This window comes from Rhea americana, unplaced genomic scaffold (genome assembly GCF_003343005.1).
Source record: "Rhea americana isolate MKP2758 unplaced genomic scaffold, rheAme1 scaffold_6, whole genome shotgun sequence".
Classification (NCBI taxonomy): domain Eukaryota; kingdom Metazoa; phylum Chordata; class Aves; order Rheiformes; family Rheidae; genus Rhea; species Rhea americana.
This window is the reverse complement of record NW_028186756.1, coordinates 4,819,535-4,842,248: the sequence shown is the minus strand read 5'-3', so window position 1 is coordinate 4,842,248 and position 22,714 is coordinate 4,819,535. Positions and strand designations below refer to the sequence as shown.

The 22,714-nt window shown below is 39.3% G+C and overlaps 2 protein-coding genes across 2 annotated transcripts in view; both read right to left on the bottom strand.

Annotated features, from left to right (window-relative positions):
• RNF128 (ring finger protein 128) overlaps positions 1-13,652 on the bottom strand; it is a 45,212-nt gene extending 31,560 nt beyond the window's left edge. Inside the window, exon 1 of the mRNA XM_085319774.1 lies at positions 13,208-13,652. Coding sequence (XP_085175900.1) covers positions 13,208-13,613 — 406 coding nt within the window. The 5' untranslated portion in view covers positions 13,614-13,652. The remainder of the gene's footprint in view (positions 1-13,207) is intronic.
• Positions 13,653-14,787: 1,135 nt separating this feature from the next.
• RADX (RPA1 related single stranded DNA binding protein, X-linked) overlaps positions 14,788-22,714 on the bottom strand; it is a 29,571-nt gene continuing 21,644 nt past the window's right edge. The window contains exons 13-15 of the mRNA XM_085319710.1: positions 20,061-20,354; positions 18,932-19,114; positions 14,788-18,019 (exon numbers count right to left, since the gene is read on the bottom strand). Of these exons, the coding sequence (XP_085175836.1) occupies positions 17,874-18,019; positions 18,932-19,114; positions 20,061-20,354 (623 nt within the window). The 3' untranslated portion in view covers positions 14,788-17,873. The remainder of the gene's footprint in view (positions 18,020-18,931; positions 19,115-20,060; positions 20,355-22,714) is intronic.

The window sequence follows — 22,714 nt, the reverse complement described above, 5'->3', positions numbered from 1 at the left end:
AAAAAAAAAAAAAAAAAAAACTGTTCTGTCCCTTGAGCAGCTGGCTGGGTGCTATAGCTGACTGGAGAGACCTGCATGACTCCACATGAACAAGGTCCAATCTTGCAAGCGTTCGTTTATTTATGGCATAAATTCTGCCATGGAGCAGAATTATGACTACCCCAAAGACAATAGCGGCTTTGCCTTTCGCATCACTTTGCATCACTTGATACCATCACTCCTATGTATGACATGATACCATGACACTCCTATGTATCACATATTCACGGCTTTCCAGGATTGTAGCCTAGTTCTTATCATAGTGATGTCCTGGAAGAGGCAGGCAAGTAGTTCATAACCTAGGCATGGTTAAGCAAAAATGTGGATGTTTAGGCTATTTTGATGAGAGAACACTGAATAGGCTAAGGATAGAAGAAGGGTTTTTTTCAGTTAATAAACAGAAAATGTGACTCAATATACAGAAATTGTCCATCCTTACTTTTGTTTCACTTCTGCTGACACCCAGTCTTCTGCCAAATATATGAGTCTTGTGACAAATAGCACTCTTATTTCTGTGTGTAATACTGACAAGATAAATCTGCAGGGATACCAGCACAGAAACTGGTGGGATTTTCATAGCTCAGTAGTTCAGTGAGATCAGAACTTGGTTTTGCTGCTGAAATAGCAGAATACAAAGCAAGTAACAAAGAACAGATGAAGCAATTTGCTAAAGATCAATATTGCTTAATATGCAAAGCTCACTAAGCAAACCTTTTTGTCCTAATCTAAACAAGTTTCTCATGTTCTCATGCCACGTGTAAGCAGATAACTTTTACTTCAATAGTAACATGCCTAGATATAGTAAGAAATATACCTGTAAGTAATCAGAGAGACATGTTTTAATTCTGAAACCTGTTCCACAGAGGTACAGGGAACAGCAAGGCTCTGAAAACCTAACCAAGCTTTATACAATGGACATGAGCCAAACCACGCAGCTTTGAATGCCTTCAGAGCTTTAGGGATGTTTAGCTTTGGCATTTTCACAAAGAGAGGAACTGGAGACAAAAACCACATCATCATCAGGATGCAAAACTTTATGGTTCTGGGGATTTTGAATGTGATGCCTTAGCCACAGTCTCCTACCCCTATATACATTACCAGTTTATAACATGATGGTAATAAAGTGACACCAGCAGTGCAGACGTGAAAGCTGCAGCTCCTTGCTGCGTATGAACGCGTTGCTGCAGCAGGCAGGAGGCCAGGGAACAGACCCTGAGGGGGATCGCAGGGGACCCTGTTGGGACACAACTTTTCATCGGTTCCAGTCTAGCTCTGGGCAGCAATAAATAACTCCAATGCTCTTTGGCAGCTGTTGAGAAATGTGCACGCTGTCCAACCAGAGCCTGCTGACAAAAAGTCCACAACACATTTGGCAATCTCACCAACACGGAGACTAAACCTTTCACCATGCAGCAGCACAGAGCGTGGTAACAAGCCACAAAGGCTCTCAGTGTGGTTACAGACATTTTGCTGCTGCGTAGTTAATTCAGTAGCAAGTTTCTGACTCCTTGCTCAGGCAGTATTTCCATGCCCCTGAAAAGAACCAAGTAAGCAACCAGCAGGCACAACCAGAAAGTTCGCTCACAGTTTGGGTGAGGCTAGCAAAGCGAAGGAAGTCTAGCATTTGTATTGGAGAAAAAGTGAATATGCCTGCTGATAAGTGAGCCTTTCCGCATAAACCCATCTTGCTCGGGATGGCGGGGAAGCAACCTTGCTGCAGGCTCTTGCGCTCCTCGCACATCCCAGCACAAGCAGCTCCGCACCGGTGCTGCGCAGCTGCAATGGAAGTGTGCCCGAGCACAAGACACACACACTGGCTGTAGTTAAAATGGGTATGTTTTAGAAAAGAATACAATTTATACCTATTTTAAGCTACATATCTAACATTAAGAACTTTCTGGACACTCAAAATCTTCCAGAATCATAATTTGTAAATAAATCTGCAGCCATCATGAAGTGTACCCTTTACTCATATTAGAAAAATATAGTTTGGCTAATGACTTTCAGTTCAATTACCTGTAATTCACAATAGAAAAGGGGCATATTGGATAGCATATCAAAGTAGTCACTTCCCCTAGGAAGCCAGGCAAGGACAAGGCAAGAGAAAAGCTGAGAGTTTTTTTTTTTTTTTTTTTTNNNNTTTTTTTTTTTTTTTTTCCTCTTTACATTGAACACAGGCATTTTCTAGTTTGGAGAAAGTCCATGTTGCAGTGGAGAAACAGGCCAGGCATTTGGGGGTCTGTAAGTAGTACAACAACATATTGCTACCACAATTTTTTTGAAAGAGCTTTCTAAAAGTTCCAGAAATTAAAACACTGTAGTCCATGATGACTACAGATATGAAAATGGCAGGATAACAGCATTAATAGACTTCCACAAAATTAGAAGCAGAATTAAATCTGTAATAAGATTTAAGATAAGATCTGTAAGAAGTATAGCATACAGGAATTTCTTGCCCAGATCTGATCTTTGTTTAACCTTAAAAGATCTTTTATTATTAAAAAAATTAGGCTGCATAATTTTTCTTTTCATTTTTTCCCCCATGGCTATTTGTGGAGGCTCTGAGAAGTTCAAAAGCAGGCCATGACTTTCAGATAAACAAAGTGAAATCCTGGGAATGCTGGCGCTGACTTCTATAGGGATGGCTCCTATCATTATCTGAGGCTTTATCTTACTTAAGTAAATGTTTAAGCATTTTTTTTCCAAGGTGAAAAATCTGCATGCTAAGTATTGCCTTTAATGTCAGGACAGACCACTCCGGGCACTTTGCTGATGACAGACCCATAGCTTAAACTAGCTTGCTATTCTTATTGCAAGAACCACAAGCTGAAATGTATGTTCATGCCCTTTAAAACTGAGTTTAGCTCTCATTCAAACACCTAGTTCTGAATTTATCTCTTTGGAGGAAAGCTCACAGGAACACAAGAAATCTCACAAGAATACACAAAATCTCCTCCATTAGGGCAAAGTGTTACAAGACCAGGCACTGAAGCTTCCACGAGCTGCGTATGGGTCTGAGGTGTGTCTCTGGGCCTTCTCCACTGAATAATGAAATGGAAAAGAGAAGCACTTATAAACATGGAAAAAGCAATCAAAAATAAGAGCCCTAAAATGAAACTCAAGACTGAGTGACACAGCACAAAAATTCATGGACAAATATTACTCTGAATCATGAATTAAAGACAACAGATGTAGCATCTTCTAATCCAAAGATAGCTCACAGCCTTGGACTATGATGGAAAGGTCTTGAGGAGCTGACTTGCTCCAGAGTAGGCAACTCTTTGGGCTAAAGCATGCCAAGATTTAACCCACCTGGAAAAAAATGAGATATGAGAATGGCACTTGTGGCCCTTAGCTGCCTTATGAAGAGGCCAGGTCCAAGGCAGAGGAGACAGAAAGGCTGGAAACCTTCCCAAGTCCTGCCTGAACATTTTAAGAACTTTCAGGAAAACCTGTGGTGATTCTTGTGGCCACAGGCAGAAGATACCACAGAGGGTTGCCCGTTCCAGCTAAGCTTCACTATGAATCTGAGAAGTCGTTTGGCTCTAACACAACTTGGAAACTCCAGCGTACAACTCTCTGCCTACTGGAAGCGGAAAGAAAAGTGCGTCAGATCGCGTTGTACGCTGGAACCAAACACTTTCACTCGGCTGGCGAGATGTGCGCAAGAGTCCCTGGTGCCAGGGAGGCAAACACTGTTTCAAGCATTTCTGGCACAGAGGGACCAATTGTTACACCAGTGCTGGATGTGCCCTCTCCTACCCCAGGGAACAGAGTTAGAGCGCTGTCAGCTGTGGCGGGAGGTACACCAGGGACAGGTGCTCACACACTGACCAAAGGTCACAGGCATGCTTCTTCCCATCAAACAACCTTGTGATTTCATTAAATTACATTTTCCACCTTCCATTTCAAAGGGAAATGGATGATAAAAAGAGACAGGCAGTAACTGGGAGCTGCAAGCAAATAAAAGGGAAGATAAAGGCATTTCCCACCGGTGACGGCAAGGAGCCTCTAGCAAGGAAAGCACTGAGAGTTCCTCTGAAAAAAAAATTTATAAGCATTCAAGAAAAGCCAAAGCTTCTAGGAAACCATGTGCTTTCCATCTGTTTTGGCTTCACATGTCAATGAGCACGCTCAAATGCCAGCGGCTGATCCTTGGGCTTGTTGATTCAGTGGTGGTCGCTCAGTGGCAGTGAAGTTTCCATGAATCAGTGGCTTGCTTCCCTCCGCAGTGGGTTGGGCAGCTGCCCATCCAGCCTGGGGACCGAGATTTTCCATGCAACGCATGTAGTGCAGTTGACCAAATGAGGAGCATCAGATGACTAGAAGCCTGAACACATTCTCAAAAGCAGAAAATATTGCCATTTAGCATTTTGGGGAAAAAATGAGTAAAACTCAAAATGTTTGCTCTTTTTGGATTTGTACTGGCCCACAGTTTCCACCTACACACAAAAATCAGTAGCACATGTGTAAGGGACTTCTGCTATCCAAAGTACAAGTGTGGCTAGATTCACTTCATATGTCATTCCCACCAAATCCTCACAGATTTCTGCAAAAAGCCTTCACTAAGTTCAACAGGGAAAGTTTAGCCACGATTCCAGCTGTCCTGACATCCTTGTTTACACGTCAGAGAGCCAAACACAGCAACTCTCGGGACAGGAGCTTTTAAGATCACACAAGCGTTACAGCTCAGCTGCCAGCGTAATTAGGGTGTAAGTGGTGACAAACTTCAGTGGCCCCAGTAATGTCAGGGAACTTTGCCAGTAGCCTTGATGTGCCGGTGGGGAGGACGCAAGCCCCTGAGCACACGCAAAAGTCAGGAAGGGAAAAAGCAATCTCTAGGGAGGTGCGTGAGGTTTAGGTTTTCAGTGCTTAGCTGCTCCTGCACGGCTCGGGGGTGGCGAGAGCGCACAGCTCCTACGCCGGCTGCTCAGCGGCAGGAACCAGAGTGGCCGGGGTGGCTCACAGCCAGAAGCGACCAGCATTCGCTTCCGTCCCAGGAGTGCTGTTGAACCATCTGAATCAAAGACCAGCTTGAGACTAAATGATGTGTTACATTACATATCTTTTTTGCTAAGATTTATTTTGGCATGTGACTTCAAAGCCTGACCAGCCTGAACTGCAAAATTTGGAGCTAGAGGCACTGCTCCTCCCGGCCTGTGAGAAAGGAGGCTTAGCATGTTGGCTTAGTCTCAGTGGTGCTTTCCATCATATGTTTCTTTCCACATCTTCCTCTCCTTTAGATAGGAGAAATTTTAAACTACAGATTTTTTTTTTCCTGATTTCCCCTTTGCCCCTTACTAAGCTGAGTTCTGAGCTAAGGCAGCCTGGCCATGGCTTGGAAGGACATGGCACAGTGAAGGCAACCCACTACAGGCAAACTGTTTTCCTAATGTGAAACAAACAAGATTCATAAATATGCAAACAATTATATTTACATACGTTATAGCTGTAGACAAGTAAGGTTTGTAATTCTGGTCTTTCCTAATGAGCATTTTCACTCTTCAGTGGGATGCACATAGTAATGCACTTTCATGTAATGATCACTTTACGCTTCACCAACTCAACACATAGAGCAGCAGCAGATTTTAACCAAAAACATTGACTGTGAAAAGCAAGTTGACATATGTAAGCTGAGACCATTTCTAAAAATATCAGTATTATAATATTTAAGATTAATTTCTAAGTGAGATAACAATAACTGCATCTGCAAGAGAGGGGCACAGACTGTTGTAATGTTGCTGACTCAATATGTCCACACGCAAAGCACAGAGTTTAGAGTCTAATGAAATCAATGGAAAAACTCTCACCAACTTCATAAGGTATAAATTTTTTTTTTCTGCAGAGATCATTTTTTTCCTGTAAAGACCCTGTATCCCCGGTTAGAAAGCCTGACGAATGGTGTGGTAGTAAATTTCAATGGACATTAAATTTCAATGGGAATTTTAAAAGAAACAAATGGCCTATCCCAAAAGAAATCTAGTAAAATTTGGGTCCAAAGTGTATTCTGGAAACATCTAATCGGTTGGTACTTAGATCAGCTCCAAAATCTGAAGTTGCTTCTTTTGTTTTTGGTTTGGTTTACAAAGGAAATAAGCTATGCAATCATCGTTTGCCATCCGCCCTCACACCCATCTCTTCCCCTTTAAAATTTTTCCTGCTTATCTACAGCAATGCCCACTTTCAGCCAAATTGAGCTGAGAGCTTGCAGACGTGTAGGAGAAGCTTCCCACAAGTTTTCTAGAATTAGCAGCGGGTTGGAAGCTAGAAATCGCAGTGAGGTGCCCTGCGCCCTGGAGCAAGGTGAGACACGAGGCTCAGCAGCCGTGCGCTCTCCAGACTGCCAGCTTGCTTCTGCCTCCGTCCCAGGGAGAGAACAGCACATGGAAAAGCGAGGTTTGCTGTGTCAAGGAACAAGGAAGCGAAAAGGACCACGGGCTTGTGCTGGGAAGAGTGCTGAAGTCAGAAACGGGGAGGGGGAAGAGAGTCACCCAGGTAAAGTCCCAAGGACTGGATGCAGGGACAGGCATTAGCAGAAACCACACCTTCTAAGTTCTTTTGCTCACAAGATAACTTATTTACTGCAGGAGCCCTGCTCCTAACACCTACACCTGTCCTACAGGGGAGAGCAACCCGTTGGCTTTCCTGCAGAGCAACGAGCTCAAAAAGGAGTAGTGCAAACACCCCCACCTCGGCACAGCCTGAAGCTTGGAGGAGCTCCAAGAAAGCAATAAAATGAGCTCAAATCTTCTCAGATAATTAAGAGAGCCAAACCCAGCTCCCTCCTAGGGGGAGTGAATGCCCTGAGCTCCTTTAAGAAAGGTCTCAATCACACCCTTGGTACTGTAGCAGGAGGACTGTCCTGAAATGCGTCAGGCCAGCCCAGCTCCAAGCTGTGCATCCTGGCCTGCGCAAGGCTCCAAGCCACAGCAGCTTCAGCAGAGATGAGAATTTAAAGTAAATTCTATTTGTCTTGAGCATTTTCCCTTTAGCTGTTTATACACAGCTCCTTGCTCGGGTGGTTGTGCTCCAGCAGCTCACTGCTTGGTTCATCGGTTTTTATTGACCCTTCCGAGGTGTTTTCACCACAGCTCCACTCTGGAGAAGAGACATCAGGGCTGAATTTCACCAGTCAATGCTGCAGTGCCTCTGGGGCCTCATTTTTGTCATAGTTGCACGTGACTGTTAGGCTTCTGCCATTACATTTTTTTCTCTCCAGTTCTTGGGCTGTAACAGCTAGCATGACTGCAACTGCAATAACAGAGCTGATAACACAGGTTAAGCTGATAAGTGACTGACGAAAGCTGTGCATACTCTATAATGCACTACATGCTTGTAATTAGAAGCCAGGTTGATTGACCTGATTAGATGTTAATACGTCTTTCTCCCCCTCCCCCCTTTCTTTTTTTTTTAATCAGACTAGTGGCCATCACTAAACAGAGAGTGTGAATATTCTCATTTTGGGGGAAATGGTTACCCAGAAGGTTGGCTTCTATTTCTGGTTGCGACAGTGAAAGTTCTGGACAGCTTCTCAAGAGCAATGGTTGAAATGATAATGATAAAGGGCCAGTTTGGACAAGTTTCTTTTGCATCAATAAACACGAAACATACAGGCAGATGCATTTGCTGTTCTGAGACTCAACAGCATGGCAATATTTAAGAACAGAAGAAATTCCCTCTTGGCTGAGACCAAAGGCCCATCCAGTGCAGTAGCCTGTCACAGACAGTGTCTGGCACAGATGCCACCCAGGAAGAGTCCCATCACCATCTGCTGCCCACTGCATGAGTGCCCCTCACGTTCCTCTGCATCTGAACGTGATTCCATATATCAGGGAAGTCAGAGGGCACAGCCTTGCCTGTTCTCTTCAGTACTTCTTTTTAGACTAATCATCCATGAATTTGTCCAAACATTTATCCATGTATATACTTAGTTAGAGAACAACTTTTATCCTAGAGTCTAGCTAAAGAACGTCATAAGAGCAGCATGTTCTTGTAGCAAGGCAGACCTTCTACTGGTTTCCTACAGAAGCAAAATTTGGACTCCCTTTGTCCATATACCTGGTCACAAACATGAACAGGTGGATCACAGCATGTGGTTATCTGAAATAAACCCAACACTCATCACAAGGATTATTTTGGGAAACTAAAGAAGCAGTAATAAATATCATTGTGGTGAGTTCCTGTGATTTGCTGGCTACATGATCTGTGGAACCTGTAAAATCCCAGACCCAAATGTAGCTTTCTTGGTGCCTGTACTCTGTGGAGCCTTTAGGGATTTTGCTGGCCACCTGTGGAGAAGCAGGGAGCTGCAATGAAAACGCTCATTGCTCAGACCATGGATGGCAGCTCAGGTTGGCTGAAGCTGGCTGGCACCTCTGAGCCAATGCTCTGAGTCAAAATATCCAGTCCAAGCCCTCTACAACAGGTTGCTCAGGGCTGTGTTCAGTCAAATTTTGGATATCTCCAAGAGTGGAGACTCCACAACCTCTTGGGGCAAGCTGCTCCTGTGTTTGAGCACCCTCACCATAAAAAAAAAAGAAAATCTTATGTTTCTTATGTTATGGAATTCTTTGTGTTGTAATTCGTGCCCGTTGCCTCTTCCCCTGCCACTGGACACAACTGAAAAGAATCTGGCTCCTTCTTTGTGTTCTCCCATCGTGCTTAACTGGTAGATGGTTGCATGCTTTGACTTCTCTGTCACGGCGCTCACTTCATCCTGCAACTCTCACTGTACAGAAGGCATGGAGTTACTTGGCCAATTTTCCTTGACAATATATGGACAAATGTAATCCATGCTATTACAACACTGACTTCGTGGAAGCATTTGAATTGCTGTTAGCAGAGCTAGTTACTTCACAAGGACTTACTGGAAAAGGAAGTTCATGGCATCTGCTTCTCAGGGACATTCCGGGAAGTTCATTTGTTTTCACACACGAGTTCCATGGGCTGTTCAAAGCTAGGACAGAGAGCCAACTTTTTCGATAACTAATAGAGGAGATTATTGAAAATGCACTGTAAGACATGAATTACTCTGAAGATGAAATATGCAATGATATTTTAGAGAGTTATGATGAGGAATCAGAGCAGGATTTCACACCAACTTCCAAAACAGAAGATAAAACCAAATTCCATTGTCAAGCATTTAGTCCAAAAGTTTATAATAGGTATTGCATCAACAGCTAATAAGATCCTATCTTGAAAGTAATTCTGAGATAACAGAAGTTAGACTTTGAGACTACAGAATGCCCTGAAAACAAGTTGGAAGGAAACACAGATCCACAACAATTCCTTTTTAATTATTGTCAGGATTGCCAATTATTTGTATTGTATGGACAAACTGAGATAGCTACTTGACCCAATTGTACAACAGCTCTGCTAGGGTCATATGCTTTATGAGTCTTGAAGGCTTTAATCTCACTTTCACTACCTGAGTCTTAGTAAATCTCCCAAGGAGGAAACAGCTCAAAACTCACTTGATATTGCACGTTAGCAGCTATGTGAGAATAGTATTCAAATATGAGCAATAAAGGCGTTTTTACTTCCTCTTTTCCATTCTCCAACCTCCAGACTCCTATTTCCTTTTGTAAATGAACATAAAAAAAGTATTATCACAAGAACATGCCTCCCTCTACTGGTCTGTACCACCACTGCTTGCACAGGATTGTCCATAGTTCAGCTGTTCTGTCAGGTTACGGAACACAGTTATTCTGCTACAGTGCATGCTCCATACTTGTTATTTTAAAAGGTGCTTCAAAGTATCTTGCTTAAATCTAGCTATGTTTCAAAAACTAGATTTGATCATTCCTGCTAAGTATGTGACTGCACAGTACATTCAATCACCCAGTCACACAACTACCTTTTTGCAAATTCTGTCAGTGCTTAAACACTACTAAGTACTCAAGGAGTCTTCTAGGTACCCAGAAAAACGAGATACCCAAATTACAAGTATATATTCATGTGCTCCCCAAGTGTCATCTATAACAAAAAAGTTTCTTGGCGTTCGGGGTACAACTGTCACCTTGAAGAAAAATAGTGTTATTTATGAAAAACAGAAATAAAAGTCACCATGCATTTTCAACTGTGGAGAATACATTTTCAAACAGTATCTAAAATTTGATTCCTAAATCAATATTTAGGCACTCAGGGCAAATGAACCAGCCTCATTAAGATGAAAATACATACTACTATTCCAGTTTCACTAGTATATTCAGGAGTTCAGTCATTCTAAAAATCAGGACAGTTTAACTTAAATTTCAAGGAGTTGTGCTGGAGAAATAGGTAATATAGTTGCACGTTCCATTTCCTTTCCGAAGAAAATCATGTAAGTGCTGGAACTACCAAAAGGAGGTATTTTTCATCTAACAAAAGACTAGAATCAATCTAACTTCATATGAATAAGACACAAACACCTACTGACAAATCTTTCAGACTAACCTGGGACATTTTCCCATTGGTAATTCTTGTAACCAGAGAGAGAACGGGAAAGCCGTTACTCACATCTTAATGTCTAAAATTTTCTGTAGTAAAAGCTGTTACTGTATGAGCTTTATCGTAGGGGTGTGTATGTGTGCGTAACAGTAATCCAAAAGGCAACAACACGTAAAACTGATACCAGGAAAAGAGACCTGCCTTAGAAGATGAGGAAGGAGTTACCGAGAGTGGAATTTTTTCTCTTCCCTGCCCAGCAACTTTAAACTTCTAACATTTCCTGGGCACCTGAACTTTGCTCAGAACAAAGTTAAACAGAACATTGCTGTAAGACACAGAAGGTGTTTTATGAAATTATTTATATGAAATATAGACAGAGTGTTGTGCTGTTGTAACAGAAAATAAGGTTGGCTAAAAACCTCTATTGATTTCACATTAAAGGCAGCAGGAAGCAAGACGAAGGAACCGAGATAAATAGCAGCCAAGGCTCAAAAGCCTAATAAATAACCAACGTGACTGAATTCCTACAGCTGCACACAGTAGCAGGCAAATACAGCCGCACGACTGAGGATGGCTGGCCCAGCTCTGGTTGATAGCCAGCGATAACCCCAGAGGTTGCCGTTCATAGTTTAATCATCAACTTGTAGGTTGCTGGCATTGGCTAAGCAGATTTGCTCTCAGTGCCCCACCAACAGGGCTACATCTCACCTCCAAGGGTCCCTTAACCAAATAACGAGTGCGTTAGTCACCATGGCTCTCTTTGGATGATGTCACTTTTGGTAGATTCCATCCCAATAGCACATTTCCCTTCCCAGCTCTTTGAAAAGTTGTATCATTAAAAAAAAAAAGAAAGAAAGAAAAAAGCAGCTGCAAGCACTTTTTGTTTGATTGCCCACAAGCGTTTATGATACAGCGCATAGATTACCCCTCTCCCAGGCATTTCTATTTTACCTAAAGAATGTACGAGCCAACACACAGCAACGAGGGAAACAGACAGTTATACGAGAGAGAATATCCTTCTTCTATACTGTCTAGGTGAAGTCAAGAACTCACCTCACTATAATATTTTACCCTTACTGCATCTAACACATGTGAACACTGCACTGATTTACAAGCCTTCTTTGACACCAAATAGATCTTCACATTGCATCTAAAAGAAGTGGTCCTATAAAAATCACAACTTGCCTTTGGGAAAATTAAATGAATTAAATTAAGAAAGATGGGTCTGTCTCTTGGGTGGTATATCTGCTTCTTCCAAAAGCTTAAAAATCTTAGCAGTTTTAGAAAAAAAAATGTCTGGTTTCAGAATTCTTAAGTAATTGCCTTATTTCTGAAGTCAGTTCCCAGTGTCCTGTGTGAGACATCCCAGCTGTCTGAACAATGCTGTCAATGTGCCAAAGCAAGGATCCCACTCTGCTCCCTGCAGTGCCCTACACCACCTTCCACGGGAATTGCGTTGCCAGAAGACGCCATTGAATGATGCGGATCGGCTCCAGCCACATTAACACTTTGGTCCAGCTGGGGTCACTACTGCTCCACAGGAAATTCAGCTAATGCCAATTCTGCAGCTACATAAACCTGCTTTTTATTTATGCAGATTTATATAAACTGACAAGATCCAAAATCAACCCAAAATATCAAGTTATATTTGAATCTTGATATGCTGTCCACTTAAGTCTAAATCACTTTCTCCAGTGTTGGAACAAAGTCTTTGGTTTATTGACCACACTTACATTTCCAGCAATGCATTTCACGTTCTATTCAGAGACACTAACTCTAGCATAACACTAGAAGAGTCAAAGTTAGTTGCATATTACAACACAGCACTGTGCTCTCAGTGCCATAGAGCAATTTTTTATTGTGTCATGCAGGACTTTGTCTAAGATGAATGTTCTGGGGCTCAGACTCACACGGGCTGCTCCTACTGAACAGGAGATGCATAACTAAAACCATGTACCAGCCTGCTCAAGACCTGGTGCTGGCTGACTCTTGCAAACTGTCCAGTCTGGGACTTCCTAACTAGAAATCTTCCTGAAATGTTAAGCCAAAGCAGTATAGAGGGTCTCAGCAGTAAATTGCTAGCCTCTCTAGCTTAAAAATTTGTGAACGCTGACAAAATCAGACAAGCAAGATTTAAGCCAAAGGATTCCTAGCATAGCACTGCCAAAATACACCGTGCAGGAAGGAACTACATATACTTAAGCTTGATGCTAAATTGCATATTAGGCATGTTGACCCAGATGAATTTACAAAGAGATGAAAGCCAAGCAATGCAGTATCACAGCTGACTTCATAGCTCCTCACTAACAATAGATTCATAGTTATTAGGGCTAGAAGAAGCCATCACGATCATCTTGTCTAACCTTTGGTTAAGGAATCCCCAAAAAGGCAGAGATAAGCTACTATTCAGAAAGGATTAAAGCAATTGAAAAAAAGCAGCAAGGTCTGCCTTGCTGTTTGCAAAGCACCTATCTATAATACAGTCACTCACAAGCTGAAGGTTACTAATGGTACTAAGTTTAGAGACTCTCTAGCTTGGCTAGACTGCACCAAGCTCAGAACACAACAGAGTATTTCTTAATAAGCACAAAACATTTTAATTGCGTAATACATTTTTCTTCCATTGAATATCTTGGTTAAAGCAACAAACACAAACGCTTCCTTATAGCTCAACTGTGTTGTTCTGGATCAAATTTAACAGAAATGATCAGGTTCTAGAGCTTCACACCATAGTACTCACCAATATGCGACATCGGAATGGGGTAATTGCCTTTGTCTGCGGCATTGTAGATCACAGCTGCTGTTGCACCCCTTCTGGCTGCCAGCTTAATTTTTTCAGCAAAAGTGCAATTGCCTCTTTCAATCAGTGCTATCCATGGCGGTTCCATGATGGTGAACTGGGTATTCAAGTCACAGGCTTGAAGATTAGCAGATTTAGGAATGCCCACAAGCCCCTGAGCACTAAGCAGAGGAGAGTTTAATCCATACAGGCCACATTCACACTGCTCAGACATAGACCTGTTACCAGTACTGTTGAAATAGAATAAACTCACAAAGGCATTCACAGGAAGTGTCTCTGCAGCCTTGAATAAGATATTAATAATTACGAGGAGGCAGGACAAATTGAAATTATTCTCCTGCTTCATTGCTTATTCATTAAAGTACAAAATTTAGATGTCTACAGCTATTTTCGGCTGCTGGTGGCCATTGTTAGCCCTCAGTCTGCTGATTAGCTTGAAATTTCAGTTCCCAACAGGAACTTGACACCACCCACCTAAGTCCTCAGTGCGTCAGCAAACTTATCTGGAGGCATGGGGGGGTGAGAAGGAAAACAGGCGACACACCTACTTATTGTTACACAGGTTCTTTTAGTTTGCATCCCTGCAAGTATTCTTTGGCCCTAAGTTTCTTCTACTCTTTATGAAGCATGATTACCTCTCTCCTCCACTCACATTTCTGAACAAGTTTTAGCCTTGATGGTGTTTCATAAGAGATTGCTTTGAGGCTGCTGCTCCAGGAAGTCTCCTATTTCAACCTGAATATCACTTGCAAAGGACAAGCTCATCTTTCCTTCAGAGATGTAACTCAGGGTTCTCACTTCACAACACAATCTGGGATGCAAATGGCCTTGTTAAAAACGTCAAAACCGAACAAAACCARAAAAAAAAAAAAAAAACACCCAACACACCTTACTCATCTTACACACTAATAGCCAAGTACTCTCTTCCCCCCCCTTCCTTCTTTCTGGTCCTATCAGTCACCTGCTCTGTCAGGTCCAGCTTATTCTGGTGTTCATAATGAACTGATTTTAACATTGATTGCCATGTTAAAAGATGCAAAATCAGTTAAACTCATCTTACAACCAAATGACCTTTCAGCCCATTTTTCCCCCACCCAAGTTCCCTTTCAATTCTCACTGAGATGCTTGAGTTATTGTCACACAACTCTCCATTTCAGCATGTAAGTCCTCTAAGTTCCTCCCCTAAATTCAGAGTTGTAGTCCAGAACCATTGACTAGTATCAACTCCCATTTTCTCACACCAGTAACGTTTCAAATTTTGTTCCATTCACAACTTTGCAGTCCATAATGAAGGGGAAAAGGAATGCTGCACACATCATGGACAGCAGAACTGAAAGTTAATCCCCTGTAAACACTAAAAGGACAAATTACGAAGTCATCCAGACCTTCTTCTAATTTTTCTGCTAAAGTCATCCTGTATAGTGTTGCAAGCCAAGAGGAGCTGCAATAGAGATTCTTTGAATACTGAAACAGCTTTTAGAGGTGAATCTACAAAATTAAAAGAAATAATCCAAGACATCTTAAGATATAAATTCATTTATTCATAGTCTCTAGTTTTCAATGATACACTAATTCTACATTACATTAAGTTGAAACTGATCTTACCTCTAAGATCTATGACTTAAAAGTTTTATACACTCAAAAGTACCATCAGTTACACTCTGTTTACCTTCCCCTTGTTTTCCTTGAAATTAATGCTAAGAACACAGAAAACACAGAAACTTAAGATTTTAGAATACAGTTTTTTTGGTTGGATATGAGTATTACAGCTAGGGGATATGCCTGCAATATTCTCTGGTGGTAACATACCCTCAACAGTGGCAATACACAGCAGTAAGAAAGACGATTCTTATGGTATATTTTGCACAAAGAAAGACTTTTTATGTTAGTTTCATATGGATAATTAACATATTTTGACAGTTTCACGATCAAAAATACTTTGGTTTTATACTTGCATGAAACAACACTGAGTGAAGTAAAACAGCAAGTAGTTTGACTGCAGAGACTTGAGCTTATCCTCAAGGTCTACAGCACTGTTTTGGCAGTGAGGAAGGAGATAGACAGACTGGTAGAACCATATATTAACACTACAACACTTCAAAAACTGAAGCTGGAATATTAAATTCCAAATAATTTATGTCAATGGAGTAAGTGCCTCTAAAGAATGACCCACAGTATCCAAATTCCATGTCTAATACAGGTATTATATATCCTCAAGCTACACTAGGAGCCTAGGCTTCTAACATAGGCACTTCATTCTGTTCATATTGCCTTCCCACTTTTTACCATGAAAAAATTCATCAAATAATACTTCTGTAAAGTAAAATTATACACTTTAAAAGTCTTTAGCTCATATTATGCACATTTCACACCATTCTATTTTTTCTTTTAGAGTTAGGAAGTTCTAACATGGAGGATCAAGGGATTAATGCTACATGTTTAAAGAGTAGTAATCAGTGCAACTCAGCAAACTGAACTTTTGCTGGATTTCTATTGCATGGGATGAATTCAGTGGCTACAACAACTGAATACAGTGGCTCTGTATCAGGGTCTACCACATCAATTCTAGTATACAAAGATAATTACTTTACAAATTGCCTTTTGGAAATAATGATTTCATTAAACTTAGACTTCGACTTGAAGTATATCTAAATAAAAAACACTGGCTGACACAGTCAGCATGGCTCAGTTTGGAATACGAAGTGCAGGTGCGAATATCTTTCTCTCTAGAGCAATGACCCCTAATCTTCACATACCCATAAGCAACCAAATTACACAAACAACATTGAAAGCAACACCACGTTCTTCTCTTATTGGTGTGTTTTAATTTTGCCTTCCGTGGCCATGAATACCATCAGGTTTCAAAAGTTACTATGTATTCTGAAAGCCATGGGTTGAGAAGCACCGCTCTAGAAGTAATACTATACCATTCATATAAAATATAAACATACAATACATAGTCACATTTAATTAACTTTTACTCTCTGTGCATATTTAAATTAATGTTTTTCCATTAATACATTTTAAAACTGTAAATTATACTAGAAACAGAATAATTTTATCTATTTCTTTAGAATATTAAAACTTTCTATCTGAAGTTACCTATGAAACTGCACTATAATAGACATAGTTAAGCTTCTCCTTCAATTAACTTTAACTGAAGCTAGGTACAGAGTTGAAGCACTAAAGAAAATGTCCACTGTCCCCAGAGCAGACACCAGTAAGTCTCCTATTTGAATGAGCTACTCAACAATTGATAACAGGCTGCTAAAATGACCCAAGGAAGTTTTCCGTAAAAGAAGAATAAATCTGTTCCTATAAATTAACTCCATGGGCTTTGGTCAATAATGGTACAATTTAACTGGCAAGCTTCCAAGCTGCAGTCATTTCTTTTCAAAGACCTGATCCAAGATCAACATTTCATATGGGCAAGCTATTAAATAGCTATATGTTCTAGCTCCTGCTAGAGAACAACTTCCTAAGGATCTAGCTGTAAAACTGATTTAAGGCCAATGTTTCATAGGCGAGGAAAAAGTGGAGTTGTTTCTGAATTCAGCAGTAGCCAGTAGCTGCTACTTGGTATATAGTCAGTTGACTATATTTTATGCAGTCCCTTGCCCTTGTCCAAGCAGCAGCTTCTTGCTCCTGCCAAGTTCCTTCATGTGTTCAGAATACAGCTATTACTAAAAAGGAAGATGATAGTACCAGTGATGATTAACAGAAAAAATAATAATAATGTGTGACAAACTGTGCACCCTGGCATGCTAAGCACTCCTTAAAAATCAGTTTTTCTCTTGCAAAGTCACAAGCTAAATCCACTATCAAAGAGAAAGTTTTGTTTTTTAATATTTCGATGTTTCCTTTGTTTAATAAATAAAATACATTAAAAACCTTTGGGTGCTATACTCACAACCCAACACTGTATGTACAAAAGTAGACATATAAAAAAATGCAGCTGACTTTGCTTAGGTAAAAAGAACTGAAGTGACTTCTTGGATCACTATCCCCAGTCCCTGGTATTAAAGGCACCATGATATATAACTCCTTTCACAAAAACAGTAAGCATCAAACTTAGAAAGCAGTTAGGCTGTCTCTAGTGCTCCCACTGAGAGATCATAGCAGAAAATAAATCTGCTCCTCAAAATGATTCTAATTTCCAGCCTAAATTTATTTCACGGCAGTTAATTCTTTTGCCAACATTGCCTTTAATGTTGGGAAAGCTTGTCTCTCCTTGTAGTGCCCACCTTGACATATACATTTCCTGTGTATGTACGTGTAGGCAGAGAGAGATGACAGTCTTACTCCTTGCTTTATCAAAAGATAAGCTTACTGTATTCCCTAGTCATCCTTCTTGAACATAGGTGACCACGACATTGTGTAAGAGGGTTATAATAGCCTGTTCTGAGGCTGACAAAAGTAAGGGCAACAATTGTCTTTCTTAGTTACACAGACAACAATTACAATTGCTTTAAGACATTGTAACTTTTTGTTGTTGTTGTCTCTGCTAGGTCTAGGAAAGTGCAATGTGTAGAGGGTGCATTCCAAGTTACAGCAATTTTATTTCCCTCCTTTTGAACAATATATGTGTGAAAAATAAATTATTAAGTTACATCGGATCCAGCACATCAGGTTCCACTGTCCTGTAGATTTTGCTCAGAAAGACTTCCACCTTATCATCACCCAAGTGACAGACGTCCAAGATACAGACAACATGTTTGCCATCTAGATCCACCGCTGCTTTTACAATTTCACCTTGAAGTTAAAAAAAAGTAGTTTTCATGAATCTACACTAAAAAAGTAGGCTGCATCAATGTTTTCCATGCAGTAATGTGCACACATTCAACCTTCTTTCACTGAAGGGCTAACCTGAGGTATATAAAGTGCTGGCCTACTATAAACATTCTTTTCTTTTTTTCTTCCAGAAATTTATTACCAAATTCAATCACTAGAAATGACAGTAGTTGAACTTAGATATGGAAAAGCTGAAATGTGCATTACCTAAATATTAGTGATTCTCAGATTTCACAGTTATTACTCAATGTAAGTAAAGATGTATCTGAATAAAATCAGGTTGTCTGTGTAGATATATACATGCAGGAAAACACTATGCTTATATAGCACTTTCCAGTATGATACACAAATTGACAGTCCTCACTGTGTTTGTTGTTAGCTACCAGTAGCTAGAATCATAACCTGAAGGAAAATAGTTTAACAGCAGACAAATACGTCAGCTTATAGATCCTGTAGGTTGCGTTAAATCAGCTGTTCTAAGTGACTTTAGTGAAATGGAGTGATTGACTGGTACTTATTCCACTCTATCATGAAGCAGATCAAGCCAAATATTCACATATTTGGACATACATACTGACTTCTATGTCAGTATCCTTTTCTATCAGCAAATAATTGCAAATGCTATCTAGGTCACTGGGAGTTTGTTTTGAGCATTACAATATTATCTTCAAAGTATAAAAATAGGTCCAGTAAAAACTGGCTTGAAAATCCAGGATTACATCTATTCAATAAAGGTGGTTACACAGAACTCACATATACTTCATTGAAGATGTGAAAAACACTTGATCTACAAGAAATTTCTATAGAAGATTACTATCGCATTTAGAGTTAAAACAAGAAACAGCAAGTAACGTCTGAGAAAGCTAGTCTTACTTGAAAGTGGAAACGTGTCATGAAGCCCTCCATTGCTACTGGCCTTCTGATGACATGCAGAGATGCAACTCATACAGGATAATAATGTATCATTTTGAATGTCCTCTATTTGAAGTAAGTGGGTATCTTCAGGACAAAACAGCGGGAGGAATGCAACATCTATTGCTACATCATGGTTTATACCTGTTGAAAAAGATACTTACATTAGCAGAATACTTCATCTCCAGTCCATTAGCAACTTCATACATCATTTATTTCTTCATTTTTTTAAAAAACCAGACTACTGAATGCTGAACACTGATAACTCATCAGAAGATTTTTATTTATGTGCCCTTTGTCCATTATGCAATAACCAAGGTCTAATAATGTATTTCAGTAGGGAATATACATATGCACATTGAAATTGGTATGATGTTATAACATATTATGATTTAAGGTTAACAATGCCACTTGCTCAGAATACATTCAACCAGTATCTGAAGCCATTTTGCACTCTTTTTAACTCTTTCAATGGTATAAGGACAAAGTAATTCATTTTACAAACAGCGTAACTCTAAGTATGTGGTATAGCACTTGTGCAATTCCCAGGATTCTAATGGCTGTAAATACTCAAATACTTTAATCAAAGATGTGATGACATTTTTGACCAGAATCACAGCTTTTTCCAGAACTATCTTGCGATAGAAAATACAATGAACATTTTGATCTAGACTAAAGAAAACGGGCAAGATGATGAAACTTCACATACTTATTTGCTAAAATTAATTTTAAAATGAATGCTTCTGTTCAAAATTTCAAAAGCATTTGCAGATTTTTGTCAAAAATACTTTAGTTCTTGAAGGTGGTATGAAAACAAAAAATACTTCTCCAATACGCTGTAAAATAGATGTCAGACTAGTGCTTCAAATATCCTATAAAAACAAGCTTGGTTCATTCCTCTAACAGAAATCTAAAACATCAATCATTTTTTAAACTTAAAAGAATACATAAAATCAACTGATTAAGTCAGAGAAATTCATTCAGTTACTGCTGAAGATATAATACATTCTTAATTTCACACAGCAAACACCTAAAATCTTATACTGCGAGGGCTTAATCTTCTTTGGAAGCCAAGCTACCAAATACTTACCAAGTACTGTCACTTCATAATACCCAAGGCCACTAGCACTTTTAAATTCATTGATATTTTTATCTGATCTATATTCTTTTGGCTGGTGGACTGCTGCATGAAGGTTATACTGTTGCATAAGTAAGTCCTTGTGTACATAGTCAAATTTACGCGGGATGCTTTCTGGGAAAACGGTGCTGTGATGCAAATACTTCATTAACTTGTCTTTTACTTTTGCCCACAGGTCACTATGCCATGAATCACAAGTTCTTCCAGTCTCTCCAGTTTCAGGTATGTCACTCATTCCTTCTTGGTCTATTATAAACATAGCAAATAAGCAAATATTTAGTTGCTCATATGATCATGGAATTACACTACTTCTTTACTAAATAAGAAATTCAAAGCAAAAAAACACAATGAATTAAGCTAGGGCTGGAATAACAGTGACCAGGTATCCTTAGGGGCTCGATTTGTAATAAAAATACTTACTCCACCATACGAAAGAGAACATAATTGCTTGTTTTTAGAGAGAGTACAACTTTTGCTTCATGAATATCTAGAAACCATGAAAATATACGTTTAAAATGGCAACAAGCATAGATAAATTTTTCCATCCTTTGTATAATAAATATTCTTGCATTGAAGTTTAAGCTTGATTACTTCAAATGTCTCGTTATATAGCCAACGATTCAATCTTTTTTTTCCCGATTATACATAAACTTGAGGATTGTTAATGGCAAAGCCTCACATACATTACTCCTAGTTTTGAAGGCAAGCACTGAATGGTTTAACACCCATTTCAAAATATTCCCACTGTAGCTCAGTATCTCCACCTCATCCAAAACTTGTTCTCATCAAGTAGCCTCTGAACTGGACATCCACTCCAATATTTCCTGTAAGCATATGCTTTTTTATTTGCTTATTTTCTTTTCAGTGCTGTAATTATTAAGATGGCATATCAGAGCATCAAAAAGCGAAGAAAACAGAATGTACATAGATAAACTTGATACAACATGTGCAAGAACATTAAATGTGAAATAAGAAGTTTGCTGTATTGCATTAGACAACAAGTAACAATGAATTTAAAGAAAGTTGATACTGAAATCAAAAGCATGTTACAGATCGCATAAAGCAAACTGCAGTGCTTTTTTCACAAAACTAGAATTAATCATTTGGGGAAAGAGGGCACATGGAAGCTGCTACATGAAGACTCATTTTTCTTCACCATTTTGAAGAAATTACAGGAATTACAGTGGCAATGCATTTGAGAAAATCACTACTAAGCAACATTAATCAAAAATAAATGGAAAATTATGATATTAAGTTATCATCCCTCAAATTAAGTGTTAGCCATGGTAAAATTCACTTTTAACCTTTTCATCTTACTAACAGCATATTGTATCACCTCACATCTAGCACCATATGTTTTGGTAGCAAGAACACCAGAGCTATGCTATGCTATACCAGTGATTTAATGTGTGAAAAAGGCAGTAACATGGAAATTTGATAATTTTGAACAAATAAACATCCATCTGGTTAGAAAGATAACTATCTGATATAACATTTTATTGGGATATTCTGTATAATTATATTAAGAAAGAAGATACAACTGCTACTGTCTGTAACAAGCATGAAGACTTGATACTACAAATTCTGCAAATAAAATTTAAAAAGTTCCAGAATATAAATAGTAAGATTAAAAGTCTTTCTAAAACTTCAACCATGCTTTTCTTTTACCTTTCTCCCTCAATGTATTATTGGGGCTATAATTTCCATGTCTGATCTGCACACTTGCATTTAAATTAGCATAAACAGATGCATAATTATGACAGCACAGTAGAAACAGCACCCAAAATTTTTTTTTTAAACCATAAAATGCTGAAATCTGTAACAATGTGACCATACTTCAGAAGAAAAATAAAGTGAGTATTTGAACTTCTCTAGCCTCAAGAGAGCTTCTTAGCAGCAAACATTACTTTCTGCTTTAAATCAGTCAAAAATATAAAAACGGCTTTGGTGAACATTTAAACACATGATTTCTCTCACACAGAGTAATTAAAATGAATCATATTTTGAGTTCAGTTACCAGAAAGGTCTTTTTATATCTACTGTCTAATTATAGTACACAGCAGATGTTATTTTCTTGCTTAAGATTAGCAGTTAATTTGATCCTCAGCCTACACTGTAACTATAAAGCACTTTTCTTGCAAACACGTTGGCTAGTAAACCCAAGTCAGTGCATTTCTGCTTTATAGTTATGTTCCACCTTATGTCAGAGAGCAGACTACCATACTTTCCTGCTTGTTCATAACCTCTTGCAAAAAGATAGTATCTGGAGTGAATGAAATTCCAGTAAGAGCGATATTTACCCCAATACTGTTTCTTTCCTTTTCAAAATATTTTAACATTTAAAAATACAATTTAATAATTTATTTTATTTTGGATATCTGCTTCACTTTCACACCTTTCTCTTGACTTTTCCCAAATAAATCCATGGTTATGACACTGCTTAAAAGATCTAGTACAACAGCCAAGGAAGATTTCAGGCAAAACTCTTCCAGCAAGGCTGTCCGTATGCCTGTCAAATGACTATTTAAGAACTGCTACTGTTGATTTAAGTTGCTATGAAAGGGAGCTGCCAAGGGATGGAAGTGTCAACACTGCTAGTAGGTAGC